Source organism: Lemur catta, chromosome 7, assembly GCF_020740605.2.
Source record: "Lemur catta isolate mLemCat1 chromosome 7, mLemCat1.pri, whole genome shotgun sequence".
Classification (NCBI taxonomy): domain Eukaryota; kingdom Metazoa; phylum Chordata; class Mammalia; order Primates; family Lemuridae; genus Lemur; species Lemur catta.
The window spans coordinates 32,123,183-32,148,719 of NC_059134.1; the positions used below are offsets into that span (position 1 = coordinate 32,123,183).

General features: G+C 38.0%; 1 protein-coding gene across 7 annotated transcripts; it reads left to right on the forward strand.

Moving 5' to 3' along the window:
• Positions 1-2,158: 2,158 nt before the first annotated feature.
• On the forward strand, positions 2,159-16,053 carry MSANTD4 (Myb/SANT DNA binding domain containing 4 with coiled-coils). 7 transcript variants are annotated; one of them, XM_045556696.1, is made up of 5 exons: positions 2,159-2,246; positions 8,046-8,171; positions 10,638-12,263; positions 12,845-13,466; positions 13,825-16,053. In XM_045556696.1, the coding sequence occupies exons 4-5, from the start codon at positions 13,005-13,007 to the stop codon at positions 14,398-14,400; spliced, it is 1,038 nt and encodes a 345-aa protein (XP_045412652.1). In that variant the 5' UTR covers positions 2,159-2,246; positions 8,046-8,171; positions 10,638-12,263; positions 12,845-13,004; the 3' UTR covers positions 14,401-16,053. The 7 variants fall into 7 exon arrangements, with proteins under 7 accessions (XP_045412652.1, XP_045412654.1, XP_045412649.1 ...); XM_045556693.1 differs by lacking the exon at positions 2,159-2,246 and having other exon boundaries at positions 7,599-8,171; positions 10,638-10,768; positions 12,155-12,263; XM_045556694.1 differs by lacking the exon at positions 2,159-2,246 and having other exon boundaries at positions 7,599-8,171; positions 12,155-12,263.
• The last annotated feature ends 9,484 nt before the right edge of the window (positions 16,054-25,537 follow it).

Sequence of the window (25,537 nt, forward strand, 5' to 3'; positions counted from 1 at the left end):
ATGTGGCTATGACAGTTAACAGTGCAGTTCTAGAATAAGTGTGTAAGTACCTTTAGGTCAAATCTCTAGCCTAAAATTATTATTAACAAAAATCAAATCAGTGAACAGAATATCAGTTTGGTAATGGGGCAATAATATTATGCATTATGGATTACCTTCAATCTCTTCTTCGTTGGTCCACATCTACTCAGACAAGATGTAGTTCAGAAGAATAGTATGAAAGCAGAAGTTTCTTAATACTTACTGACTCACTTTAGACCTTGTCCTTGTTACTGAAGTAAAATAAATTGATTCAAGTGGTGGACAGACTCTGAATGGGGACCAAAAGAAAGTGTATGGTCATAGTGGGCATGGCTAATTCTCTTACTTTCTCACCTCACTCATCCAAAATACATTCACCACACACAAATCCAAAATAAGATACAAGTTCTTGTATTTTTTCAACAACAAAATTTCTTTTGTTCTATTTAGGCAAAAGTAGAAGCTTCTTTGGCAAAGTCATAATTAAAAATCTGTTAGATTAAGTTGATCATTACATTTCAAAGAATATATTTCAAAAGCACTCACTTATTTTATGGAAGAGAGTTCCTCCAAAAACCTCCAGCAAGGATTCACCATTCATCCAGAATATTCCATAATTTATTTAACAAATCTTTTTTTAGTGCCTATTATCTTCTAGTCACTGTGCTAGGCAAAGAAATTACTACAGTGAACAAGAAAAACCCCACCCACATAAAATATGTGATAACAGCTGTCACAGGAAAGAAAGGCTGTGAGAAGAGCTCCTTGGAGTAGGGTTGCCAGATGTAGCAAATAAAAATTTTTACTTTTAAAAGTTAGATAATAAAAAATGGGATGCCAAACGTTGCATTGGGTATACTTATACTAAAAATTATTTGTTGTTTATCTTAACTTCAAATTTAACTAAGTGTTCTTTTATCTGGCAAACCTACATTGAAGGAAAACTTGGAAGTGAATGAAGGTAGGGCGGGTGAATAGATAAAATGGAAGGCTTCCTTCAGAAAGTAATTTCTAAAATGAATCCTGGGCATAGCAGGGAAGAAGCAGGGAGAAATCTTTCTGGGAGGGAACACAGCAGCGCAAACTGAGCCTCCAGGCCACTGGAGAGTCCCAGAACTGAGAGAAGCAAAGGGATTGGGGTACGGAAAAAGGATGGTGGGTAATGTAGAGGGATGAAGCCTGAGGGAAAAGCAAGGGTCTTATCTTTCACAGTTTGGTAAGGAGTTTGTACTGTATCGTAAGAGTGGTGGGATTCCACTAAGGAACTTTAAGCAGCTTATTTTGGCTACCGTATGAAGAACGGACTACAGATAGAAAGGACTGCAGATAGAATGCTGGGAGGCCAGTTAGGAGGCTGCTGAACTAATTCAGCTAAGAGTCAGTAGAGGCCTGAAGGCAGTGGAAGGATAGGCCCACTAGTAACACTTGAACTTGAGGTGGCAGAGAAAAGAGGCAACTGCAAAAAGGAATAAGAGGACTGAGAGGGAGGAAAACCATGAGAAGCACGTATCAGGAATAACCGTGAAGAAATGGTCAAGTCACATGTGTTTTGAGAAGAACGATAAGGACTGAAAAGTGACTCCCAGATTTAGCCATAAGGAAGTCACCGGTGACCTTTGGCAAGGGCAGTCTCAGAGGAATGGTTGAGGACAAAGTAGGTCGCAGCTGGTTGAGTTTCTACTCCAGGTGATGATGGCCCAGGAAACCGGAAAGAGCTCTCACTTGTTCTCTGCCCTTTTAACAGGTGAAGGTCAACGACATGAGTAGAGTTTGGAGATGTAGCGGCCAGTGTCCCAATCAGTCAGAACAGCGCAGCAAGCAGATCGCTAGAAGCCAATCCTTTCCTAGAGCCCACTTGACTGACAGGGCCACGCGCCAAAGACTGAGCGCAAAGCAGGAGGCGAAGCACGAGGGGGCGGGACTCCAGGGCACTAACCCGGAACCGGTTTGGGACTCGATTCCCATTGTGAGCCGAGGCCTGGGACGGGCTCTCAGCCAGGATAGCCGTACCCTTTGGACCAATGGATGAGCCGCAGAAAATGAGCGGCGGCCATACTACCCAATGGGTGGCGGGAGATGGGCGGGCAAAGTCGGTGGGCGGGGGATCAACGAAGCATCTTTTTTTTACCCCCCTTAGGGGCGATCTTGCAGAGGTGCCGTTGGGGTCGCGGGTGCATGGTTTTGAGCCGGAGCAGGCAGCCCGGGGAGCCGTGGTTCCAAGAACGGTGGGTGCCCTCTCAGCGGGGAGGGTCCCGGGAGGGTCAGCGGTAGGCGGCCGCCCTACCGCTGAGGGCTGTGGCCATGGCTTTGCAGCGTAGCGGGACTGCACGCTCGGGATAAGTACTACGCGCGGCTGTCGCCTGACCGGGGGAGCTAGTGAGGGCCCAAGCCGCTAAAACAAGGCTGGAGAAGTTTCTGGGCACTCATTCAGGACTCTCATTTAATATGCAGAGAGAGAAATCTTTTTCCAGGTTGTCCGGACTCCCCCCAGGATTCCTACCAGGTGCAGCGGCTTCGTTGTAGCTGAGTCAGGTGCGCGCCCCTGCTCCAGGGTGGCCTCCAGTCTTCCTTGATTCTTCCCAGGGGCTACTTCTGGATGGTCCCTAAGGAGACAGCAGGGAGGAGGTGTAGGGTACCTTAGTAACAGGCGACTCTTAAGTAAACTTTAGTTATTTACCTCCTGCAAGTTTTTGAGAAGAGCATCTTATTCTGCAGGGACGTGAATCTCATAAGAATATAGGGGAGGGAAAAGCCACACTAGCGAAAAGATTTGGATGGGGGTTGAGGGAAGTTTGTGGATTTGTGATGCTTTTCTTCTTGAACTACTTAATGAATTTGCCGTCGAATTTTTTTTGACCCAGGATTTACCGTTTCTCTTTTCTCAGACCTCTTAATTTGTCTTATCATGAAGTATCTCTAGGAACTTCATGCTAGTGTTAGTTCTTGTAAAAAGTTACCTGGTTATAATATACCTTTGGCGGTACATCATCTTCACAAGGATTACTTAAGTGAACTACATATCATTCCTATTTCCCACCAGTGAAGAATGACTGTGAGCTGAGATTTCAGGAAAATGGCTGTTCTGTGTAATTTGCCACAGAAAGGTCTATAAGTTTTAGAGGTTGCAACTATTGACTTCCTTCCTGTAAAGACAGGAAGTACAACCAATATAAAACGGATAATATTTGGTATCTAAAATGGCATCTTTGCACGTTTTATGAGGGCTTATGTCCCCAGCAGCAAGAATAGTGTCTGACACATAGTAGGAGCTTAACAGGAATTTTTTCAGGAAATTATTGGGAAATGGATGGCAGAAAACCTAAGCTTCTGTTGCATGTGTACCAAAATATAAAGGAAGGAACAGAAAGACAAACATTTCTGGAAATGGCTTTTATCCCTGTAAGCACAGCTACCAAATTTCACCAACTCAAGATGCATCGATGCTAACGCTTTCTTGCACTTAATCAGAAAACATAAAAATTGTAGTTGTAAGTTTTCACACAGTTAAGCCAAGACTGAAAATCTAAGGTGCATTTCAGTATCAATTTCACTAAGGTTAAAAATGTGTTAAAGTCCATTGTACCAATGAAATAGTACAGCATAGATCAGTTAGGGACAAAGGGATGCCACTTTGTAAGCTACAGGTATGGAGTTAGGAATTGTTGGGAAAAATGGGCCATGCAAATAGCAACAACTGCTCCCAAATTTTAAAAATGTATTTACTCAGTGGTAGGTTAAAAGGGGCTGCTATTTCTGCCATGTACCAATAAATTTACAACATTCCAATTACTAAATCTCAGATTCTAAGAGCAGCAACATCTGATGGTGAATATCTGCATAAACACTTCCTATCTGGATATCTGCTCTTTACAACTTAAGTAATTGTTTTATTATATACTTATATTTCGTTATATATTATAGCTTATATATTATTACAGTAACAGTGCCTCCATATAAAAGGTAATCTGTTTGAACTTCAAAAATATATGAACTTTCACAGATATATTTGTCCCTTTCAGTACATTTTTTAGCAAAGAATATTGTCTTCTTTAGCATTAATGATGTGTAACATTTGGCCCCAACCTTCTTTTCTCGGTTTAATTCCTGGTACTTCTCTGCTTTGTTTCTGCCCCTCATTAGCTTATTTGCTTTATAAGACCCAAATCAAATACTAATTCCTTCTCAAAACCCTCCTTGATCTTGTCAAAGATTTCTGCTTCTCCTGAACATCCAGGCTATTCTGTTAGGACTTCTTTGTTGTACTTTTCATATGTTTACATTGTTCATCCAGTAAAGAAATACTTGCCTAGTATGTCCAGATACTGTACTAGGTACTGGATAATCGCAGACATTTGTGAGCTTACTATATCTTAGGCATCCTAAGCTTCTTAATTGTATTATCATTTTTAAGCCTCAAAACATTATTAGTCTAATATTATTGCCATTTCTAAATGAAGAAACAAGTTTAAGACATTGAGTAATTTGCTTGCGATCACAGAGCTAGTAAGTGGTGGAACTGGCACACAAACCTAGGTAGTCTGTATTCACAGCCTTTAGTTTATAGACTCCATTACAGTTTTTTATGTGCATTTTTTTATGCATCTGTGTTTTATGAGTTTTACTAGGTTGTAAATTATCTGATAGCAGGAATAATATATTCATCTTTCATCCCTTATTGCTCCTAATGTAAAATAAGTGATTTTTAAACAGCCTGATAGTGGAATTATGTAGCAAGGACATCAAACTTAGATGAATACAGACAGCAAAGATGTCCTGAAGCAGGAGATGTTTAAACTGAGTGTTGAAGGATGAGTAGGCATTGGCCTGACAAAGGGCAGACACCACAGGACTTGGAAGATGGACTAGAGAAATACATGTGTGATAGTCCTAGGGCAGGGATCATGACAGCTAGAGCTGTGCCAGCTGGTTCAGTAGCCAGTAGCCACATGTTACTATTGAGCACTTGAAGTGCGGCTAGTCCAAATTGAGACGTAAAAATGTAAACTGTAAGATACCCCCTGGATTTTGAAGACTTAGTATGAAAAAAGAATGTAAAGTATCTCAATAATTATTTATATTGAAATGATAACATTTTGCATATTGGGGTTAAATAAAATATTCATTTTTACCTGTTTCTTTTTTAATGTGGCTACCAGAGGACTTAAAATTATATATAGGGCTCTCATATTTCTATTGAACAGTGCTGATCTAGAATTTAGGGGAATTTCAGAATTACTGCTGCTATGTTTATGCACCTACCTGTATGCACATGTTTGTTGGAGAGGGTGGGTAGGGAAAGTGGTTTGGGAAAGTAGTTTAGGAGTTGTTGGAGGTGATGAGTAAGACTGGAAAAGGTAAGTGTGAAGATAAAAAGGTAGGGCTTCAGATAGGGTTTATAATAGGAAGAGAGAAGAGCAAAGAGCAAACCTACCTCTTAATTGCCATGTAAAGCCTTTGAAAGGTTTTAAACACCCAAGTACATATTTGTTGAATGAAGCAGTGTGTCTTAATTACTCAATTTAATAATGGATGTTTCTGATTTATACTCCTAATTCAATCTTAATTCTTTCAGATGAAGATATGGGTAGCTGTATAAAGACATTCTGCTTAGAAGAAAGTTTGGTTCTCCAAAGTGAGCAGGCCATTTCTTCTTAAGTCTAAATTGACTTAGCTTTTATTCCTTTGATGTATTTTCAACAAATAGAAGTGTGAGTTGGTCCTTACAACTAGGCATATTCTTGTATCTGGCGTAACATCCTATTGGGCATATATTTCCAAAAATAAACCACCTTTGTGTATATTTTAAGACTTCTGTGACAGATGAAGTCTTTCTCTGAAAGGAATATCTTAGCTATAGCATTTGTACTCCACCTTGTCTTTCTGTACATATTTGTGCAAGTAACACTTGACTCTGTAGCAGGGTGCTTCTTAATCCTGGTTTCAAATGAGAATCACTTGAAGAGCTTTTAAACTCCCAATGCCTAGCCCTATTGCAAAGATTGTTTTAATTGTTCAAAGATGAGGACTGGTTATAGGTATTTTTTAAAAGCTCCTTAGTTGATTTTTAAAAATCCTTATGTGCTGTAAATCTGCATGGTCTGGTATGTTAGCTACTAGGCACATTGCTATTAAATTCTTGAAATGTGGCTAATACAAAATGAGATGTGCTATAATTGTAAAATACACACTGTATTTTAAACTTAGTGGAAAAAACAAGAATGAAAATCTACCATTAATTTTACATTGATTACGTATTAAAGTGATAATATATTGAATACATAGTATGTAGGGTCAAATAAAATGTTAAAATTAATTTCACCTTTGTTTTGTTTGTATTATACTGTGACCACTAGGAAATTTTAAATTACATGTGTGGATCACATATTTCTGTTGGACAGTGCTGCTGTAGTCTAGACTGTTGCTACTCAAGGTGTGGTCCAGGGACCAGCAGCATTAATATTATTTGGGAGTTTGTCAGAAATGCAGAGTCCTGGTCCCACCCTAGACCTGCTGAATCCGAATCTGCATTTTAACAAGATCCTCAAGTGATTCATGTACATGGTACAGTTTTAGAGACACTGCTCTAGCAATAGCTTCACAATTTTTTTCAATTTCATAATTTTTCTCATCTCTTCTTTTTCATTGTAGAGGCTGGTAAGTTTTTATATTCATGATCCCAGCTTTGTCTCATTTGTCCATTAGAATCATTTGTCTTCATGTCATTTTCTGTTTTTAATTCTTTTGTTTTTTTATAATTTTATCTCTTTATATTTTCAACAGTGACTGCTTTTTAACTTAAGTTCCATTAACTTATGTGAGTGGAATTGGTATGTATTCATGTAATATATGTATTATGTGTCCATAAATACTTATATGTTACCATAAACATGATTTTTCTGGAAAGAATTTCTAAGAAATTGTTAATATTATGTTGGTGGTAGCATTTTACTTCATTTTGTACTTCTATTTAGGTTTTATAAACGTGTATTCTTTTTTAAAAAATCAACAGATTTGTGAGTTTTAGATTTATAGGACTTTAAAAAAATGTAGTTTTCTATGATAAAAATCTCTCATAAGTAGATTTTTAATATAATGTTAATCACCTCAAAGTAAAATAAAACAAATGTGCTATGTGCTAACAAACAGCCACATGGCTGAAACAGAAATGACTGTTACATGTCATCCTTAGAGCTAGTGATTGATGGTAGATAGAGTTAGTGAGCCTGTTGTAGAACATAGCATGTTCTGTGTCTGTCAGTGTTTCTAAGTTGATCTGTGAATACATGTGCACACATAGACATACACACTCATTTCCCTTCCCAATTTTGTTGGCTTAGATTAACTATATTATTTATACAGGGATGATGTGCTGAGATAGAATCATACTCTAGTATGACTGTATGGCATATATTCCATTATGTGACCTAGTATAGTTTATTTATCCAGTCCCCTGTTGGTGAACATTTGTATTTTTAACATGCTTTTGCGTTAAACATGATAGTGGTTTTTAAATGGTTCAAAAAGCTGTGTAAATACCATGAAACATTCTGTATCTTTTGTAAACAAAATTCATCCTTATCGCATTGTAGGCATTTAATCTAATATGGAATTTGTTGTAACTTTGACTCTGTCCTATTTTTAAGGACATCTAATCTGCCAATTCTGTTTTTTCGGAATATCTTTGATAATCTGCTTATCACCAGTCAGTATTGCTTAAGTAGAAATATAGTCTGTTTGCTGAACATTTTTTCTTTAGAGTTTCGTATAACTGTTAACTGTTACATTCTGTGGTGTGGTTATAGGGTAGGTAGTTAATCTGATGTCTTTACTTATTCTTATAAACTGCTTCTGGCCTATATTGAGTTGGGCTGCCTTTTTCTCATAAGCATATGTGCTTTGTGTGCTTATGGAAATTTCAGTTTTACTGGCTTCCCTGCCTTGAATTATTTTTTATTTCTCTTTTTATCTTTTTTTCCATCACCTGAGCACCTTATTTTAAGTTTGATTTTTTACCTGTTTGTTAGGCACAATGCCATATATTGAAGATACTGTCTTTGGAGCAGGTGGACTACCATCTCCAAGATCCTCAGAGGTGCAGCAAATGGTAAAAGAAGGAAAAAGCCAAGTTTTGACTTCAGTAGTTCCTTCAGGTATCCTGCAACATAGAGTACTAAGGAGAAGCATATTGGGGCTGGTTTAGTGATAAATCAGTTTGTATCAGTTCTTTTTATTGTGTCTTATAAACATGGTACTTCATGAGTATTTTCAGTCTCCTGTAGAGGAAAGCTGAATACTAGCCCACTCTATTGGATAATTGAATTATCAAGGAATGTTAGACCAGAATGCTAATTAAATTTGATCCTCTAAAATTATAAGCATTCTAGAATGTTCACCAAACTGACTTGGGATCAAATGCTGAAATGTTCCATTTTCTTAATTTTATTTATTAGGTTATATTTGATATATGCAGAAATATAATAGTATAGCTGTAGTATTCCAGTGAACTGGCTCCTTGATGGTTTACTAGAACTCAAAAAAAAAATCCTAATTTGTAGTCTTTGTCAATTCTGTAGTATAAGTACTGCCATCTTGGCCAAGTTTTTAGCTCCCACCGGGACATTGCTGACTGTAAAATTAGAAAAAGATGTGCACAGTTGACTCTGGAGAGCTCTCCCAGTCAGACTGCAACACACCCCTAATGTAGTTTGTATGCTATGAAGCTTAGTAATGAAGACCCGTGGGCCTACCACTCAACCTAAGAACTGGAACAATTCTAATTTTGTGACCTTTCTGTTGCCTTTTGTCAAAATTATTTAAAGATTTTGCCTTGGAGGTAACAAACACTTAATAATGCTTAGTTTGTGCCAGGAACTGTTCTTTGTATTTCACTAAATCTTTTAATCCTGTAGTATCTCTGTGAAGCAATGTTATCATCATCATTTTACAAATGAAATTGCACCTTGGGAGGTTAAGTAAGGCCATGCAACTTGGAAGTGGAAGAGCCAGGATTTAACCCAGGCAGTCTGATTCCAGAATCTGCTCATAACCACTGCACATACTGCCTGCTTTGATGATGTTTTAATTTGTGAAATGCCTTTGCTTATATTCTAGTGACAAAAGGCTTATATTTATTAGGGCAGTATATCCCTGGAACAATATCAAGAGTGCTGCCACTGATTACACATTCTGATTTAGTGGATTTGAATTTTATCATTAAATATCTCTTGAGAAATTTTGGAAATCTGCTAGTCTACTTCAGAAATAGTTTGCCTGCAATCTTTTATTTTTGCATATTCTACCCTTATTTGTGAGTGTGTGAAAATGACAGTGATTTGAGAATTTATTTTCTGCTGTTTGGGATTTTTAGTTCTCTCTGACCTCCATTTCAGCAGCAAGTGGCAGTTCAGGAGATGGTTGTTCCACATGAGTGATTAGAAACAACAAGATGTCATGGTGGGCATATTTTTAGTGTTGTTATTAGATACATACAAAGTCAGCTGAACAAAGATTACTGGGAGTTTGGAAAGGAAACTGCTTAAAAGTTTAGTGCAATGGCAATAAAAAATGCTTTGTTATTAAAGTTTAAAAATAAGGAATTAGCATCCACTTTTCAGTCTAAAAGAGAAAAGGCTCAAACAGTGATAGAGAAGAGTTTTTGTGAGTTTTCTGGTTAAATTTAGCCTTGCTTAATTCCTATATTTTTGCTTCAGTAGAAGATACTATTTTTATTGTGAATTACTAAAGAAATATTTCTCACACTAACAAAAAATTGGCAGACATTAAAGTATTTGAGAAGAAACCATAGTTGAAAGGTAAACTGAGGCATAATAAAATTTTAAAGAGTTTATTTGTGCAAACAGTGATTCATGAATTAGGCAGCTCCAAACCAGAAGTGATTTGGGGGGCTCTGCAGACGGAATACAAGGGGAAGGCTTAGGTAAGGTTAACATGAAAGTAAAGCAAAGCAAATATTTGGTTGGTTACGGTTACAAGGTTTCCTTATTTGGTCTGTCCTGCTAGAACGTCTCTAGTTACGTAAGTTAGTTGGTGGCTTCTGATTGGCTAGCCTTAAGTTTCATTTATTTCTTAATATAGACATTTACAGAAAATAGACCAAATTAAGTTTTGCTTATGTTTATAAATGAAGCAAGATCAGTAAAGTCACTTTTGGGGCCTAACTGGCTTTGTCTGCTCAGGGATTCTTCAAGCCTTGTCTCCATTTTAAATTTACGTTAACACATGATAGAGGAAACCTAACTGGTTGAAGCTTTGAGGAAGTTTTCTGCCTATATATAGGATTTTATCTGGACCTTCCACATGGATAAGAATCTACTCCTTTTGAAAATCTCTTACTGAATTGCATCTCAGAACTTAACCTTAGCAACATATTTCTAAGATTTAGCTATCACAAGCTGCTAATAAAGTCAAAGTAGATGAGACATAAAGGAAACTGGATATAAGTCTTGTCATTTAGCTATATTGTGTGCAAATTAACATCTCTGGATCTTGTTTTATAAATAGAAAGGCTGGCATCTCCCATAAAATGCCATGGAGAGGCTTCAATGACAAGACCTGGAACTTAATAGATAACTGGTATTTTTTCTTCATATTGACAGGAAAAGTTTATGGTCATACAATGATAGAGCTGGAAGGCACCTTAGGAGTCTCATCCCATATTCTTATTTTGTAAAGTCAGCCTTGTAGCAGTGATCAGTGAGTGAATTAGAAGTCAGAGAACATGGTCTGGGTAGGTAACTCTTACTCCTTTTGAGCGTCTGTTTCCTGTAACATATTTTTAAAATCTCTTTTCCAAGTAAAAGTGCTTTTCTGACCTATCCCACTTTTCCTCTCGGTTGAACCAACATTTATAAAGCACTATGTGATACGCTATGCAAGGCACTGGGACCTTTTCGGTAGATGACCTCATTTTATGCCTTTAGGAGAAAATCGAGTCCCTGACTTACTCAACATCTGTTTCAGCCTCCTAATATACTTTCCCATAGTGCAAAGGCTAGATAGCAGAAGAACTACATTTCCAAGAGCCACTGCAGTAAGAATTTTAGATGTGCTTCAGATTCCACCAGTCAGATGCATTTATGTTAGCTTTGAAATCAAGGTGGGTGAAAGAGTCAAGCGTGCGAAGCATTTGTTTTACTGGTGTGAGTCTAGCGCAGAGGTTCTCAAACTTTAGCTGCACTAGAACCATCTGGAAGGCTTATTGTAACAAAGATTGTTAGGTCCTAGCCTTAAAGTTTCTGATTCTGTTGGTCTGAGGTGTAGCCTGAAGAGTTTACCTTTCTAACAAGTTTCAAGTACACCCTCTTTGATGATTTGACGGCATGAGAATTGTCTGGAATTGGAGAAATATTCTCTCTCACATCTAAAAGAAATAAAGAAATGCTTACAAGAGGATCTTTCTCACTCAGAATTTATATTAAAATACCGCCACATGAATGTTTTTAAATTTATTTCATGGCATCTTCAAGTATAGTTACTTGCCTATGTCATGATCTTCAAGTCTACCAAGTGGCCCAGAAAAGTACAAAGTACTGCTGAGAGATTCTCCAAAGAAAGGCAAATAATTAAAAGCATTGATTAGAAACAAATGCACCATCCAGCCTGGTTTTTTTTGTTTTGTTTTGGGTTTTTGTTTTTGTTTTTTTTTTTGGTGTTAGAGGTTTTTGTTTAAGTCATTTGAAGGAGAGTGGACATTGAGGGACAGAATTACAATGGCAAACCATGAAGTGTGTGCTAGTGTTCAAAAGGTTTAGGAATTCAAAATATTTTTTTGTTGTAATTGGTTTTCTTTTTCTTTTAACTGATTAATTAGGTGGGGTGGCTGGGGAAAAATCCCTGTTTGTTTTTTTTTAATGTTACTCTTTTAATTTTGTTTTCTCCCTACAGTGTTTTCATTGTTTCAGAAAATTTTATTACAAGTTTAGAGTTTCTATATTGGTTTAACCTCAAAATAAGTTTTAATTTGTGAAGTAGTAAAATACAGGTAGTTGTCATTTCTTCAATCAGATTACATTGTCTCAAATTAGTTTCTGGATTTTGTTGATTTTGCAGCTCAACCTTTCATTTTTCTTTTAAAATTATTCTACAGTGTCTACATTTATTTTTTTCTTTTCAGTATTTCAAACTGATGATCATTTTGGCAAATCCACTCATGCATTCATTCAAAGTGTATTTATGGTGTGCCTGCCATGTGCTAGAAGCTGCCAGGCTCTGAGGAAATGATGGTGGGTGGAAACATCTCTGCTTTCATGAAACTTGTAGTAAAGTCGGGGAGAGAGAGGCTCTGAGCTGTATGTTAGTACAAGTATAAAATTTGGACTAGGGAAAGTACTATAGACTTTATGCTAGAGTAATTCAACTTGTTAGGAAAAGCTTCACTGAGAAACGGATACTTAATCTGCAAGCTGAAGGACATGGAAGAACTACATAGGCCAAGAAAAGAGCAATCCATTTTCTAGGTAGAGGGAACAGTGTGGACAAAGGCCCTGAACAGGGAAAGAGCTTGACAGGAATAGGTGAGTGAAAGAAAGCCAGTGTAGTTGGCAGAAAGAGGGTGAATTAGTGGGAGGAGGAGCTGGAGAAGTAGGGAGTGGGTCAAGAGTGAATACTGGCAACTGGTGAGGAGCCATTGCAGCAACCTGGGTGAGAGAAGATGGTAAGTTGGGACGGCAGTGGTGCTGGCCAAGAGAACTAGACAATTTTGAGCCATATAGAGGGTGGTTTTTTTCTTTTTAAAATTATTTAGCTCATTGGGTTGAAGTATGTTATAGAAGTTGCAGATTGATTGTACTTTTTGCCGCTTTAGGAATTACCCAGCCTGCCTCTGCTACTAGATGAATGGAAAACTCAGTGATTTGAACTACGTGCCAACAAGAAATTGTCCTTGGTTTCTGTGCTTGCAGCATTCCTCAAATTCCTTTCACATCTTCTCTTACTATAAGAACTGCATCTAAGTTAAAAAAAAAATGAAGCAGCTGAAGAGAAAAAGGAAAAGCAATTTTAGCGTTCAAGAGACTCAGACCCTTTTGAAAGAAATTACGAAAAGGAAAGAAGTCATTTTTTCCAAGCAGCTCAACACAACAATTAACGTGATGAAACGAATGGCTTGGGAGGAGATTGCACAGTGTGTGAATGCCGTAGGAGAAGGAGAGCAGAGGACAGGGACGGAAGTGAAAAGAAGGTACCTTGACTGGAGAGCACTTATGAAGAGAAAGAGGATGAAGGCCAACATTAAGTTAGTTGGTTCCGGCTTTCCCCTGCCCTCCTCTGATTTAGATGACTCTCTCACTGAAGAGATAGATGAAAAGATAGGGTTCCGAAACGATGCAAATTTTGACTGGCAAAATGTGGCCGATTTCAGGGATGCAGGTGGATCCTTAACCGAGGTCAAAGTAGAAGAGGAAGAAAGGGATCCCCAGAGTCCTGAAGTAAGTGTTAGCCTATGTACTCTCTGTTTTTCTTTTTCAATTCTGGTGTGGGAGTTTATAGTTCAGGAATGGTTAAGAAGTGCCCAGATTTTCAAGTTTACTTAAAGATAGTACATAACAAGGTCATTCCATTTGTTTTCTCTTTACATCAGTAATACCTTTCTTCCCACCTAAACATAATGACCTCAACTGTATGTATTAGTGACATCAGGTAATTCAATGTAGATGATTTTCAAAATTCAAATGAAATCGTTTTGTATACTCAGACAACACAGAAAGCTTTTAAGAAATATTTAGACAGATTGACAACGATAAAGTAGAAGTAAATAACGAAAATTGCTTTTCTTTTTTCTCTTAGTTTGAGATTGAGGAGGAAGAAGAAATGTTGTCATCAGTCATACCAGATTCCAGGAGGGAAAATGAACTTCCAGATTTTCCCCACATTGATGAGTTTTTTACTCTTAACTCAACACCATCTAGATCTGCCTATGATGAACCCCATTTGCTTGTCAACATAGAGAAACAGAAACTAGAGTTGGAAAAACGACGCCTGGATATCGAGGCTGAAAGACTGCAGGTAGAAAAGGAACGCCTGCAGATTGAGAAGGAGAGGCTGCGGCATTTAGACATGGAGCATGAGCGGCTTCAGCTGGAGAAGGAGCGGCTGCAGATTGAAAGAGAGAAGCTGAGGTTACAGATAGTGAATTCAGAAAAACCATCTTTGGAAAACGAACTTGGTCAAGGGGAAAAGTCCCTGCTTCAACCACAGGACATAGAAACCGAGAAGTTAAAACTTGAGCGAGAACGCTTGCAACTGGAAAAAGATAGGCTGCAGTTTTTGAAGTTTGAATCTGAGAAGCTACAGATTGAAAAGGAACGTTTGCAAGTAGAGAAAGAAAGACTTCGAATTCAGAAGGAAGGACACTTGCAGTGATTTTTCTAGGGCTCCATTTAGCAAATATTTGCAAACTGTAGGTTTTTCTTATACCAGGTGATATGAAAATGGTTGCTGGATTAGCTGTAGTTTTTATTTTCTTGTCTAATATCAGTGTTTTCAATAAGGAAAAGTTACATGTGGGTAGCTGTATGCTTAAGTAGCGTATCATATAAAAACTCTGTGCCCTAGCAAAAACAGTATAGCAGGAACTTGTGCTGGACTCTTTCTATTGGTAATATTACATAGAGTGTTGTATAGTCTGTGCACCCAGGGTTTACAATGATGCCTATATAAAATTCTAGCCCAGAGGTTCTCAACCAGGGGTGATTTTGGCCTCCAGAAGACATTTGGGAATGTCGGGAGACATTTTTCGTTGTCAAAACTGGGGTTAGGGGACAAGTTGCTACTAGCATTTAGTGTGTAAAGGCCAGGGATGCTGCTAAATATCCTTTGATGCACAGGACACCCCCTCCCCCCACCCCAGACACACAATGTAAAGAATTATCCAACCCAAAATGTCTCATTAGTGCTGAGGTTGAGAATACCTATCCTAGCCTAACTGTGCACCTCTATAGCTGTGTTTTATAGTCTTAGAATATTAAAACCTCATATACTTATGTGAGTAGGTACTTAAATGGCCAAAAACTTTAACTATTAAATATTACTATGTAGTATATTGAATATAGGAAGTAATGAGAATATAGGAAGTAATGAGATTATAGGTATTTTATTCCCATCTTTCCATCTATGAATAGCCTTCCGAGATTCAGAAAACAATATAGGGAACATCAGAGAGTTTCTAAAATAGGTCATTCATCTAGCTACTGATGCTTCAAAAGCAAGACACAATTGTGAAGCTTTAGTTCCTTTTCTTTGAATTATTGTTTTAGTTTGGATATAAAAATTGTGATTTCAGCCATGTCTTGAAATCTTTTGTTAGTGAATGGTTGAAGCTAGTAAAAATGGTACCAATATAAAAATGGTACCAGTAGTCTATGAGCTTGAACCCAGTGAGCGGTTGTTTGACTTTTAAAATAAATAATAGCAGCTATTTGGGAGTAGGGGGTGGGGGAGAATGTTCTCTGTATCAAATAATAATTATAATGTTGAAATAAAGCTAGTAACTGTGTTATGGAGTGGGGGAAGAAGCACTGGTCACACGCTATCTGACCTAATCTGTAGGATAATTCTTGAAAGTAGTATCTATTATTCTTGGATCTGAAGCTCAGAGAGGTCACATAATGAGTAAATGGCTGATCTCCTCTCCCTGAGGAGCGAAGTATGTATCTTTAGTCTCTCTGGTATTTATTCTGAGCCCAATGGCTTGCTTAACCTAGTTTTTTTCAGTTCCCTGAAGGTGCTTTTTCCACAATCCAAGTGATTCTGATGCCCACTCAAGTTGAGAATCACTGCACAAGATCACTTTGTTTTCTGATTTCCAGGGCTAATATGTAGCTTTAATACATCTCTTCTGTTGACTAATACTATCTTGATTCTGCATTTGTTCCTTGTTAATTTAAGAATGGCTTGAAACCGTATGTTGACATTGAGTATGGGTATGCAAGGAAAAAATACACTTCTGCCAACTTACCCTGACTAAAATAGTTATTTTTCTACATCTGAAATAAATGCTTCTACCTTAGAAATAAACTTGCCTATGCTATCTGAAAATTTGTCATTTCAGGTGATGCTTGGTGTTCTAAGGGTAGAGGTTATCTAGCTTGAGAGAGAGCCATGTCACTGTCAGAGAAACAGGAGCCTAACATTTATACTAGGTCTTGAGCTGTGTGGGTTACATATGTTATTTTATTTGCTCCTCACAACAACCCTTGAACTACGTCATGTTGTCTCCATCTTTATAACACAGGAAACAGCACCTCATTGATTTAATTAACTTACATCCCTGAAAAATTCTATACCAATACTGACCCAAGATTTTAGTATAAGAGCTCTAAGAAGGAGTAGTGAGTTTGTAGGTGTGGTTATAAATATTGTAGCTTTGCCATTTGCTACTTGTGAAAGTAATTTAACTTGCCCTTCAACTTGATTTCCTCGTTTGTAAAGTGGGCATAGTGATACCTGCTCTGCCTGAGTGCCATCATTTTTTTCTTAAAAGAAAATGGTATATGTAAAGTATATAAACTATAAAATGCTTCTTAAATGAAAGACATTAGTGTTGGATTTAAGATCAGTGGATTTTAATTTCCTAGGGAAAGCATGAGTGTAGACAATAATTAATTTTGGATAGAGCACTCCTAAATTTTTGGAAGTGAGAAAAAAGGGAAGCATGATATCTTCCAGGGCTTTGGTTGAAGAGCCTTGGGTTTCTTAATCCTGCCTCAGGTGCAGGTGGGTTAGGTCGGTTCAGTCCGGTAGAAAACAGTGTTGCTGCATTTTTAAGGTGGTAGGCACACATGAGTCATATTTGTTAGCTATTGCTGTGTTACAAACAAATCCCAAATTTGGTGTCTGGAAGCACCAACCATTTATTTTACTCATGATTAAATTTAGAGAAAATTAGGCTGAACTTAGCTGAGTGGTTTTGATCTTGCCTGGGTTCTCAGGGTCAGTGTCAGGTTGGCTGGGTGGTGCAGCTTCTGGGATTAGCCTGGATATCAGTTGAGGGAGGTGGGTGGTGGGGCTGAGCTCTCTCCCTGTGGTGTTTGATCCTCTAGCCAGGCTAGCTTAGGCTTGTCCTAATAGGGATGGGCAAGAATCAAGGAGAGAAAGCACAGGTGCCCAAGGTGACTTGAGGCCTAGTCTCAGAACTAGCACCTTATCACATTTCTGCCACACTGTATTAGGCAAAACTAATCACAGGTCCAGACCAGACTCGGGTGGGGAATAGAGTCTACCTGCTGATAGGAGGAACTGTGAAGTTGTTTTGTAAAAGATAGCGATATAGAGAGGGGTGAGGAATTGTGGCCATTTTTGGAATTTACCACAACTCTCTCTGGTTTGCCTGGGATACTCCTGATTATGCCAGTGGTTCTGGTAGCCTATCTGATTAAGCATTTGTCCTAGACAAAAATGCCCTGGTAAGGACTTTAAATTACATGGTCATCCACATAAAGAACATCTCTTCCCATCCGTTTTGTAAAGATGCTGATGTAGAAGACGTAAGGGGCCATAAATTTGCAGGAAAGAAACGTGGTCTCTAGGGCTTTCTCTTCTAAATTAAACTTTAGTCTTTGTACTTGAAGAGAATTCCTGCTTCGCTCCTTTCCTTTTCTGCCTAATTTGTCCATTTTTTATTACTTTGCTGCTTCTCTTCATTTTCTTTCATGCTTTGTCACCTCTATCCTGTATAGAAAAGCAGAACATGGTGCTTCCAGAATATTTTATTTTGAGTTAATAACTACTTTATCTTATCCCTTTGTCCTTAACATTTTTTTTTTTATTTTGAACCCAGAATGATTTTTACTGTGCTGCTCTCCATTTGCTTTAACATTATACTTTCCAAAAAAATTTAATTTTTGAAATCTTTTTAATTTGTCAGGGCTTTGTAGTCACTATCCTCAGACCTAAACTTATAAGTTCTAAAGCTCCCAGCACGCTAGCAGCCTGTTTCCTATTTCCACCTCTTCTTTTTGACATGTGCTGATCCTGGATTTCCTTACCAGATAGCGTTTTATGCAGTGCCTTAATTAAAATCCAGATGAGGATTGCCTGTCAAATACATTACTTTGAAAATTTCCTCCAGTGCATATTGAAAAGGATTTAGCCTATATATAGCTGGGAGACAGCTGGAGAAGAATGTACCTTCCTGAAAAAAAAAAATCAGTAAACTGGTTGCTTAAAACTCAGATTAATTTACTACTGTAGATAGTGGCATTAAGACCACGCTGTTTGAATTGAGACAAGGAGAAAACAAGTGACAATGATTATAAAATATGAATTTTGATAAATATGCTCTGAGAACTTTTTCAATGATTTTCATCAGGGAACACCCTTTATTTACCATTTATTTTTCTGATGTGACCCATTCATCTTTAAAAAAAATTAATAAATTGAAATATAAAGTCCATCAACTCTAATATCAATTCCTTTCAAACTTAAATGTCCAGCTCCAACATTTGAGCTGAAATACAAACCTATCTTTATAATTGTTATAAGCATTTCACCCTGTATATTTTGCTGTTTCCTCCAGTATGTGATGTATACCAGAGTCAAGTTCACTAACTCCCTTCTCACACATGTAAATCGTCTTCCCTCTGCAGGGGCACCATTTGTACCGGGTTGTTTTAGAAGTGTCTTTGAATCCTTTGCCTTGATTCTACCTAAGTTGTTAATGAAGTCCTGTCTTGTCTTCTGTTGATGCCTCAGATCAGCCTCCTCCAATCTCACACATAGTGCTTAGCATGGGGGCATCTGCAGCCTGTATTCCAGCAGCCTCCTGTCTCTTGGTTCTTTCCTATCTAATCTGCGCTATTTTATGCCTCCAGGATAGACTTCCTGAAGTACTTCTTTCCGTATGTCCTGAGAATTGATGGTATGTGAAGTAGTGGAAGAGGAGCAAAGCTCAGGAAAGACTAGAGGTCCAGTCCCAGCTCCACTGCAGCTGGGTAACATGGGGCAGTCGGTCTCTGAGCTTCCCTGTCCTTGCCTGTCCTTGCCTCTATTACATCCAGTGTGTGTGCCCTGCCTGACTCTCACCATGTTTGGAATAATATGTGAAGTGCAGTTTAAAACTAGAAAGCAGCTTAGAGGTATTACACATTTGTTTTTCCCATAACAAGTCTCCCATTCCCTTCTGTGTCAAGTAAAAAGTCCACAAATATCCTTGGCCTACACCTGTTTAAGATTTTTCTCATGCCGACATAACCAAGTCCGCTTGTCAAGCCGCTCTCCAAGTACGCCATGCATTTTCCTTCCCTTTGCCTTTGATCACGTTGCTCTCGCCCTTCACCTTCCCATTTTCTATCCTAGAGTGACAATCAGCAGAACAAAACTTTCAGATTGAAGGCCTTTATCTTTTCATTTCTGCTACTGTTTACCATAATTTAAAAATATCAAAATGAATTTCACTGAATAAAATTGGAATATTTTATCATAATATTCGTATCATGTCTTTCAAAGTCTCCTTGGAGATCTTTTGAATAAAAATGTTAAGGTCAACACCAATCTGTCCAGTTTATGACTCATTCCCCTGTAGTCTGAGAACTGCTCCCAAACCACAGGCGTGGGCCCTGGCAGCCAGGTGTGTATTCTGTGACTCTGCTCCTTTGACTACTGTATGTACATGGACCAGGAGTGGTCATGGGTGGGCTTTGTATTTTCTGAAATATTCAGAACGATTCTCTTTCCCACTGAAGATGATCTGCATCCTGGCCTGGATCTGAGGCTGCTTTTGATGATTTTGTGCATAGGTAGGATGACAAAGATTTTAATTCATACATGCTCACTATAAACTCTGGTGCCCTCCTATGAGTCTGTTGGGGTTAGAGTCCTCTTTGCTCCCTATGCTGTTTCCAGATTACTGTTCATTCTCTTTTTTTTTCAGCGTATTGTGGGGGTACAAATGTTTAGGTTACATACATTGCCTTTGCCCCGCCCAAGTCAGAGCTTCAAGCATGTCCATCCCCCAGATAGTGCACACCGCACCCATTAGGAGTGAATATACCCATCCCTCCTCCTCCCACCTACCCGACACCTGATGAGTGTTACTACCACATGTGCACATAAGTGTTGATCAATTAATACCAATTTGATGGTGAGTACATGTAATGCTTGTTTTTCCATTCTTGTGATACTTCACTTAGTAGAATGGGCTCCAGCTCTATTATCCAGGATAATACAAGAGGTGCTAGATCACCATTGTTTTTTGTGGCTGAGTAGAACTCCATGGTATACATAGACCACATTTTATTAATCCACTCATATATTGATGGGCGCTTGGGTTGCTTCCACATCTTTGCAATTGTGAATTGTGCTGCTGTAAACAGTCTAGTGCAGATGTTGTTCCTCCATTCTTTCACTAAAAAAACCTTACACTTTTGAAGCTAGTGCCTGCAGGCTAAAACTATCTTCCTCTTTTCATTACTCTTTCTGATCGTACCTTCTTCATTGAAAACTTTTCCCTGACTCATCTTCCTCTCTACCCTGATCATCCTAGGAACTTCCCAAGTAACTGATGTCCAGATGGAGAATCTATGAAAGCTTTGGCCACTTAATTCTATCTTCAACACCATTTCCACCTCTTCCACTTCACCTCAAAAGCCTGTTCTTGTCCCATAGTATTATTCTGGGCCAAGTCACCACTGCTCCTCCATAATGATGAATTTAAACACCAACTTAGTGACTACAGTCTATGATCCTCCCAGCTTGCAAGTGTTTTTCATCCTTAGGACTTGCAGTCCAATGACCACCTCCCCAACCCCCAATTTCTTCTTTCACAACTATCCTTTCCTGGCTCAGATTCCATGACCACTATTTTACTCACATACCTAGGCAGATTGGTGCTGCTCTAAATTCACAGCTCCATCTGGGCTCTCAATACTGCCTGCCAATGTTTGATTCTTTAGCCTACCCTCACTTCCACTCTCCAAAACCATAGTGTTGTGGGTTAAATTGTCCCTCAAAAGATATGTTGAAGCCCTAAACACCAGGTACTTGTGCATGTGACCTTATTTGGAAATAGAGTCTTTGCAGAGGTAATCAAGTTAAGATGTCATACTGGATTAGCCTATAAGTGGTGTCTTTCTAAGAAGAGAGAGATTTGGAGACAGGATACACAAAAAGAAGAAGGACATGTGAAGACAGGAGCAGAGACTGAAGTGCTGCAGCTATAAGCTGCAAGGAACGCCCTTGCCGGTAACCACCACGAGCTAGGAGAGAGGCATGGACAGGTTTTCCTTCAGCCTCCAGAAGGAACTAACTCTGCTGACACCTTGATATCAGACTTCTGCCCTTCTGAAATGTGAGAGAATAAATTTCTGTTGTTTTAAGCCATCCAGTTTGTGAAAATTTGTTATGGCAACCCTAGGAAACTAATGCACATAATTCCAAACTTTTCCATTAGAGAGCTCTGACCTCCTGTTGGCTCTCCCTCGTGCTCAGTTGATGACCTTGCCCTTGAGGAAGTAGAAGCTATCAGACAGTAACCTCCACAACTTCTGAACATCAAATTCACAAACCTACTCCTGTCCTCTCTTTACCTTCCTCCCACTTACTGAATAAATGAATTAAGTAGCTACCATGCAACAATATTTTGTTTCATTTGGATCTCAATATTATTTTTAAAAAAAAACCTTTTAAAAATACATGTAAATGTTCCTCTCTCTCCTCCAGTAGTTCTATTTGACAGGACATGTGTTATGATTATTCAATCTAGTCCTCTTCTCTCTGCCTTCTGGAACTCCTTAGATGGGCACTGTTTTTTTCTCTGACGGTTCAGTGGGACTCTGGCCTTGTTGCTAATACAGTCTCGAGGCAGGGGTACTTGAAAGGGGTCTTGGGGTAAGAACAGGCTGTTAGCCCTGCCTGAATTACCCAGAGGATGCTGCTCTACAGGGCTTTCCCAGCTTCAAGTGTGGGAGGGACTCAAGCCACCTGTTCAGGTTATTCTGTATCTTCTGGGGTTACCGACAGCTAGCACACTTGTGAGGTTGCCAGTAAATTTCTGCTTCCAGTCCACAGAACTCCACAGACCAAGCTCTTCTCGGGATTTTCCACCTTCTGGAATTCGCTCATAGGATTCTAGCTGTTCTCCAGTGGACCACCCAGTTCTTACCCGATAGAGGTAAAATTCTCACCATACCTAATTGCTTCCAGGTCTCAGTAGCCTCCAGACCGAAGTGAAGAAAGTAACGTGGTGTTGGGAGTGAAAGTGAAGGGAGGTACAGTAGGTCGCCTGGTGGTACAACATATCCACCACCTTGTTGCCAACAATACGCTGGAAGTGGGTATTTTGAAATTTGTACTTTTAATGGCAGTGCTTTTTAATAGGTGTTCATGAATGGATTCCAGGTGTACTTGAGCCCTAGAGATGGCGATGAAGGTCCTCAAACTAGGAGTTGCCTCATCAGGGACGTCTCTGAAGGGTAAGTCCCACAGTCTCTGCTGATTCACCTGGCGCCTGCTGCTCTGCCAAGTGGTGTGTGTGAGACCAAGGAGGTTGGTTCCTTGAGTAACTCAGTAGCCAACTGAAGAGTATCTCCTGCCCACTGTGGCCAGGAAGCCTGACAAGCTGCTGGAGGAGATCCCCAAGGATCATTGCACCTAGCCCAAGGTCTTGCCATGGTGCATATGGGAAGGAAATGGGGAGGAGGAAGGGAGGCTCTACAAAGCATAGCTCTCAGCTGCAGCAGCAAAGAATCTTTGTCCTTAACACAAGTGCAACAGATTCTTCCATCCCTTTGTGGTGCATATGACCTTTAGTGGCCTTCAATCCAGCTTCAGGGTGACTGCTCCAATAAAACATGTGTGTTCTTCAAAATAGAGCATCATCATAAAATACTTGATATGAAAAAGTTTCATTGTATTCAAATTCATTCATATTTTGCCAAAAACTTTCAACATGATATTCATGGACAAAAAGAAAAATGTATTATATCCTTTAAATATAATTTTAGCTGTTGTAAAATTTTGAATGATTGTAAAAATGGTTTAAACTTTTTTTTATTGCCTACTTGTGCAAATAGCATTTCTGGTTGATGTCATCTATCAAGAATTTGAAGAGATTATCTCTTCTTTGTCTTGAATTGTGGGTAGTCATTCAAGTATATGATCTGATTTTTAAAAAATGTTATGGCTACAGAAGCTCAAGTTTCTCAATAAAGTTGTCTGGAAAATATTTTATTTGGAAGTTATGGACAAATTTATTTAATAGTGCTCTTTATTTTATTTCTTAACACAATTGCGTAATATAGAGAAAATGGAATTAAGTTTTTTCACCAAATCCCATATGGTGCCTCTAAATCTTTTCCAGTTTATCTCAAGTGTGCTACAGAAATATTATGTGAAATATTATGATGTGAAAGACTGCTTTAGTGAAAGTACCAACATGGTATTGGTAATATTTGCCCATTCTACTTGTTAAAATACATATTAATAAATTGTATATTTTTTTCTAAATATGCCCAAATGAGTGAAGTTACTGCCAGCTAAAGCCATGCTGTGCTGCCCTGAAAGGAAGAGGAATCTGGAATCTTTTACTACTGTGATATAAGTACTGATACCAATAATGTGAAAAATTCTAATTTTACCAAGCATTTTTTGGAATATTTGGCATCCATACCCGCTTCCTGGGCTTCCTGATTTTCTTCTAGGAATGATTACATTTCCCATCTTCATAGTCCAAGTGGGCTTGACTTGACTCCAAGCTCTAGGGAAGGTGTATGATGGGCTCAAACCTATTCATATATTCCATTCTCTGAAATTGGTTGATTCTGAGTGGCTGAGTTTTACTTCCTTCTGTGCACATGTGTGCTCATCAGTTAGTTCCAATTTAATAATGAGTACATTTGGTGTTTGATTTTCAAATCTTGAGATACTTCACTTAGGAGAATGATCTCCAGTTCCATCCAAATTGTTGTAATTACTGTACATTTTCTATGTGAAAACTCTTTGATAGGGAAATTTCAAACTTTGAAAATTAGAAAAATAGGCATAATAAAATTCACAAATGGCACCCTACAAAAGAAGTTGTAGTAAGTTGAAGTTAATTAAAAGTTATTTAAGATCTTTACTTGGTCAAGAGAAAATGTCAAAAATGTCAGTTTTATCAATTGAAAAGAAGATATGCAAAGAAGTAAATTTTGAAAATATTATCGATGAGTTTGCTTCGTTCATTTTTTCAGAGACAAGATCTTGCTCTGTTGTTTAGGCTGGAGTGCAGTGCAATCAGCTCACTGCAGCCTCAAACTCCTGGGCTCAAGCAATCCTCCTGCCTCAGCCTCCTGAGTAGCTGGGACTACAGGTGCACACCACCACACCTGGCTGAATTTGCTTCCTTTAAAGCCAAGAAAGTAAAATTATAAAAAATTCTATTTTTGATATAAATAAAATATTTAAACTTAAAATAATATTGTGAGTTTTAACACACCTATTTTTCAAATTATCAATATTTTTTCAACTACTTTAACATTCTGCAATAAAGTTAACCGTTAAAAACATGCATATAGGGGTGCACATTTTTTCTTTTGTCTCAGAGTCCCATATAGTTTGGAGCATGGCATTCTGTGATCTTATCTTTATTTAAAATTTTAATACTTTATCATGATTATTTGGCAATATTTTTGATTTTTTTTAAATTTGCATTAAAATATTATTTATCTGGATTACTGAGTGTTTCAGCTCCCCTTTAAATTTTGTGCTTGAAGCAAATGCCTCATCTGGCTCATGCTAATCCTGGCCCTGGAAAAGGAATTAGGTTTATTAAAAGAAATAACATATTCTTAATGTTCATACCTAGTACAAATGCTTTTTGTATAAATGAATGGTTAAAATGGTAATAGTTAACTGAAACTACCCTCACTCCAATACTAGGAATATAACCATCATGTGAAGATCAGGCTTAAATATGTTTTCTACTGTCTATTATAAGCAGAGGATCACAGAAGTTGAGATTTTAGAGCCATTATGTGACTATACAGAATAAACTATTTGAATAAATTCAAAGCCTCTCTTGTTTATTTGTTGTAACTTACGACTCAATTGAAAATTAGATAAAGAAGTAAATTTTGAAAATATTATTGATGAGTTTGTAATCCATGCATAGTTAGGGGCTTATGTGGATAGATTTCAAGGTGATGTTTGTGAATCCCCTCGAATTTTGATTCTGTCCCCCCCACTTAATTTTTTTTCTCACAAGTTATATTTTTCTGACATTTATAAATTTCATTCATTCACTCAGTAATTAGAATCAAGCATTTTAAAAATTATATTTGTTGTTATGGTTTTATTTTAAGTGGGTTTCTTGTAGAGTTCATATATTTGGACCTCACTTTTTTGTTTTTCTTTCCTAATCTGCAATCTTTACATTTAATAGGCATATTTAGATAATTTAAATTTAATATAATTATTAATATAGCTGTATTTAAATCTGTCTTCTTGCTAGGTTTTTTTTCCCTATGTTTCCATCAGTTTCTTTGTCCCTGTTTGTTTTCTTTTGGATTTTATGTTATGATTCCAT

What these genes read in the sequence shown, in the direction of transcription:
- MSANTD4 (XM_045556696.1), top strand. Translation starts at nt 13,005, where the DNA reads ATGAAGCAGCTGAAGAGAAAAAGGAAAAGCAATTTTAGCGTTCAAGAG. An exon ending in GGGATCCCCAGAGTCCTGAA is followed by an intron (nt 13,467 to 13,824) that starts GTAAGTGTTAGC and finishes TTTTTCTCTTAG; the next exon opens with TTTGAGATTGAGGAGGAAGA.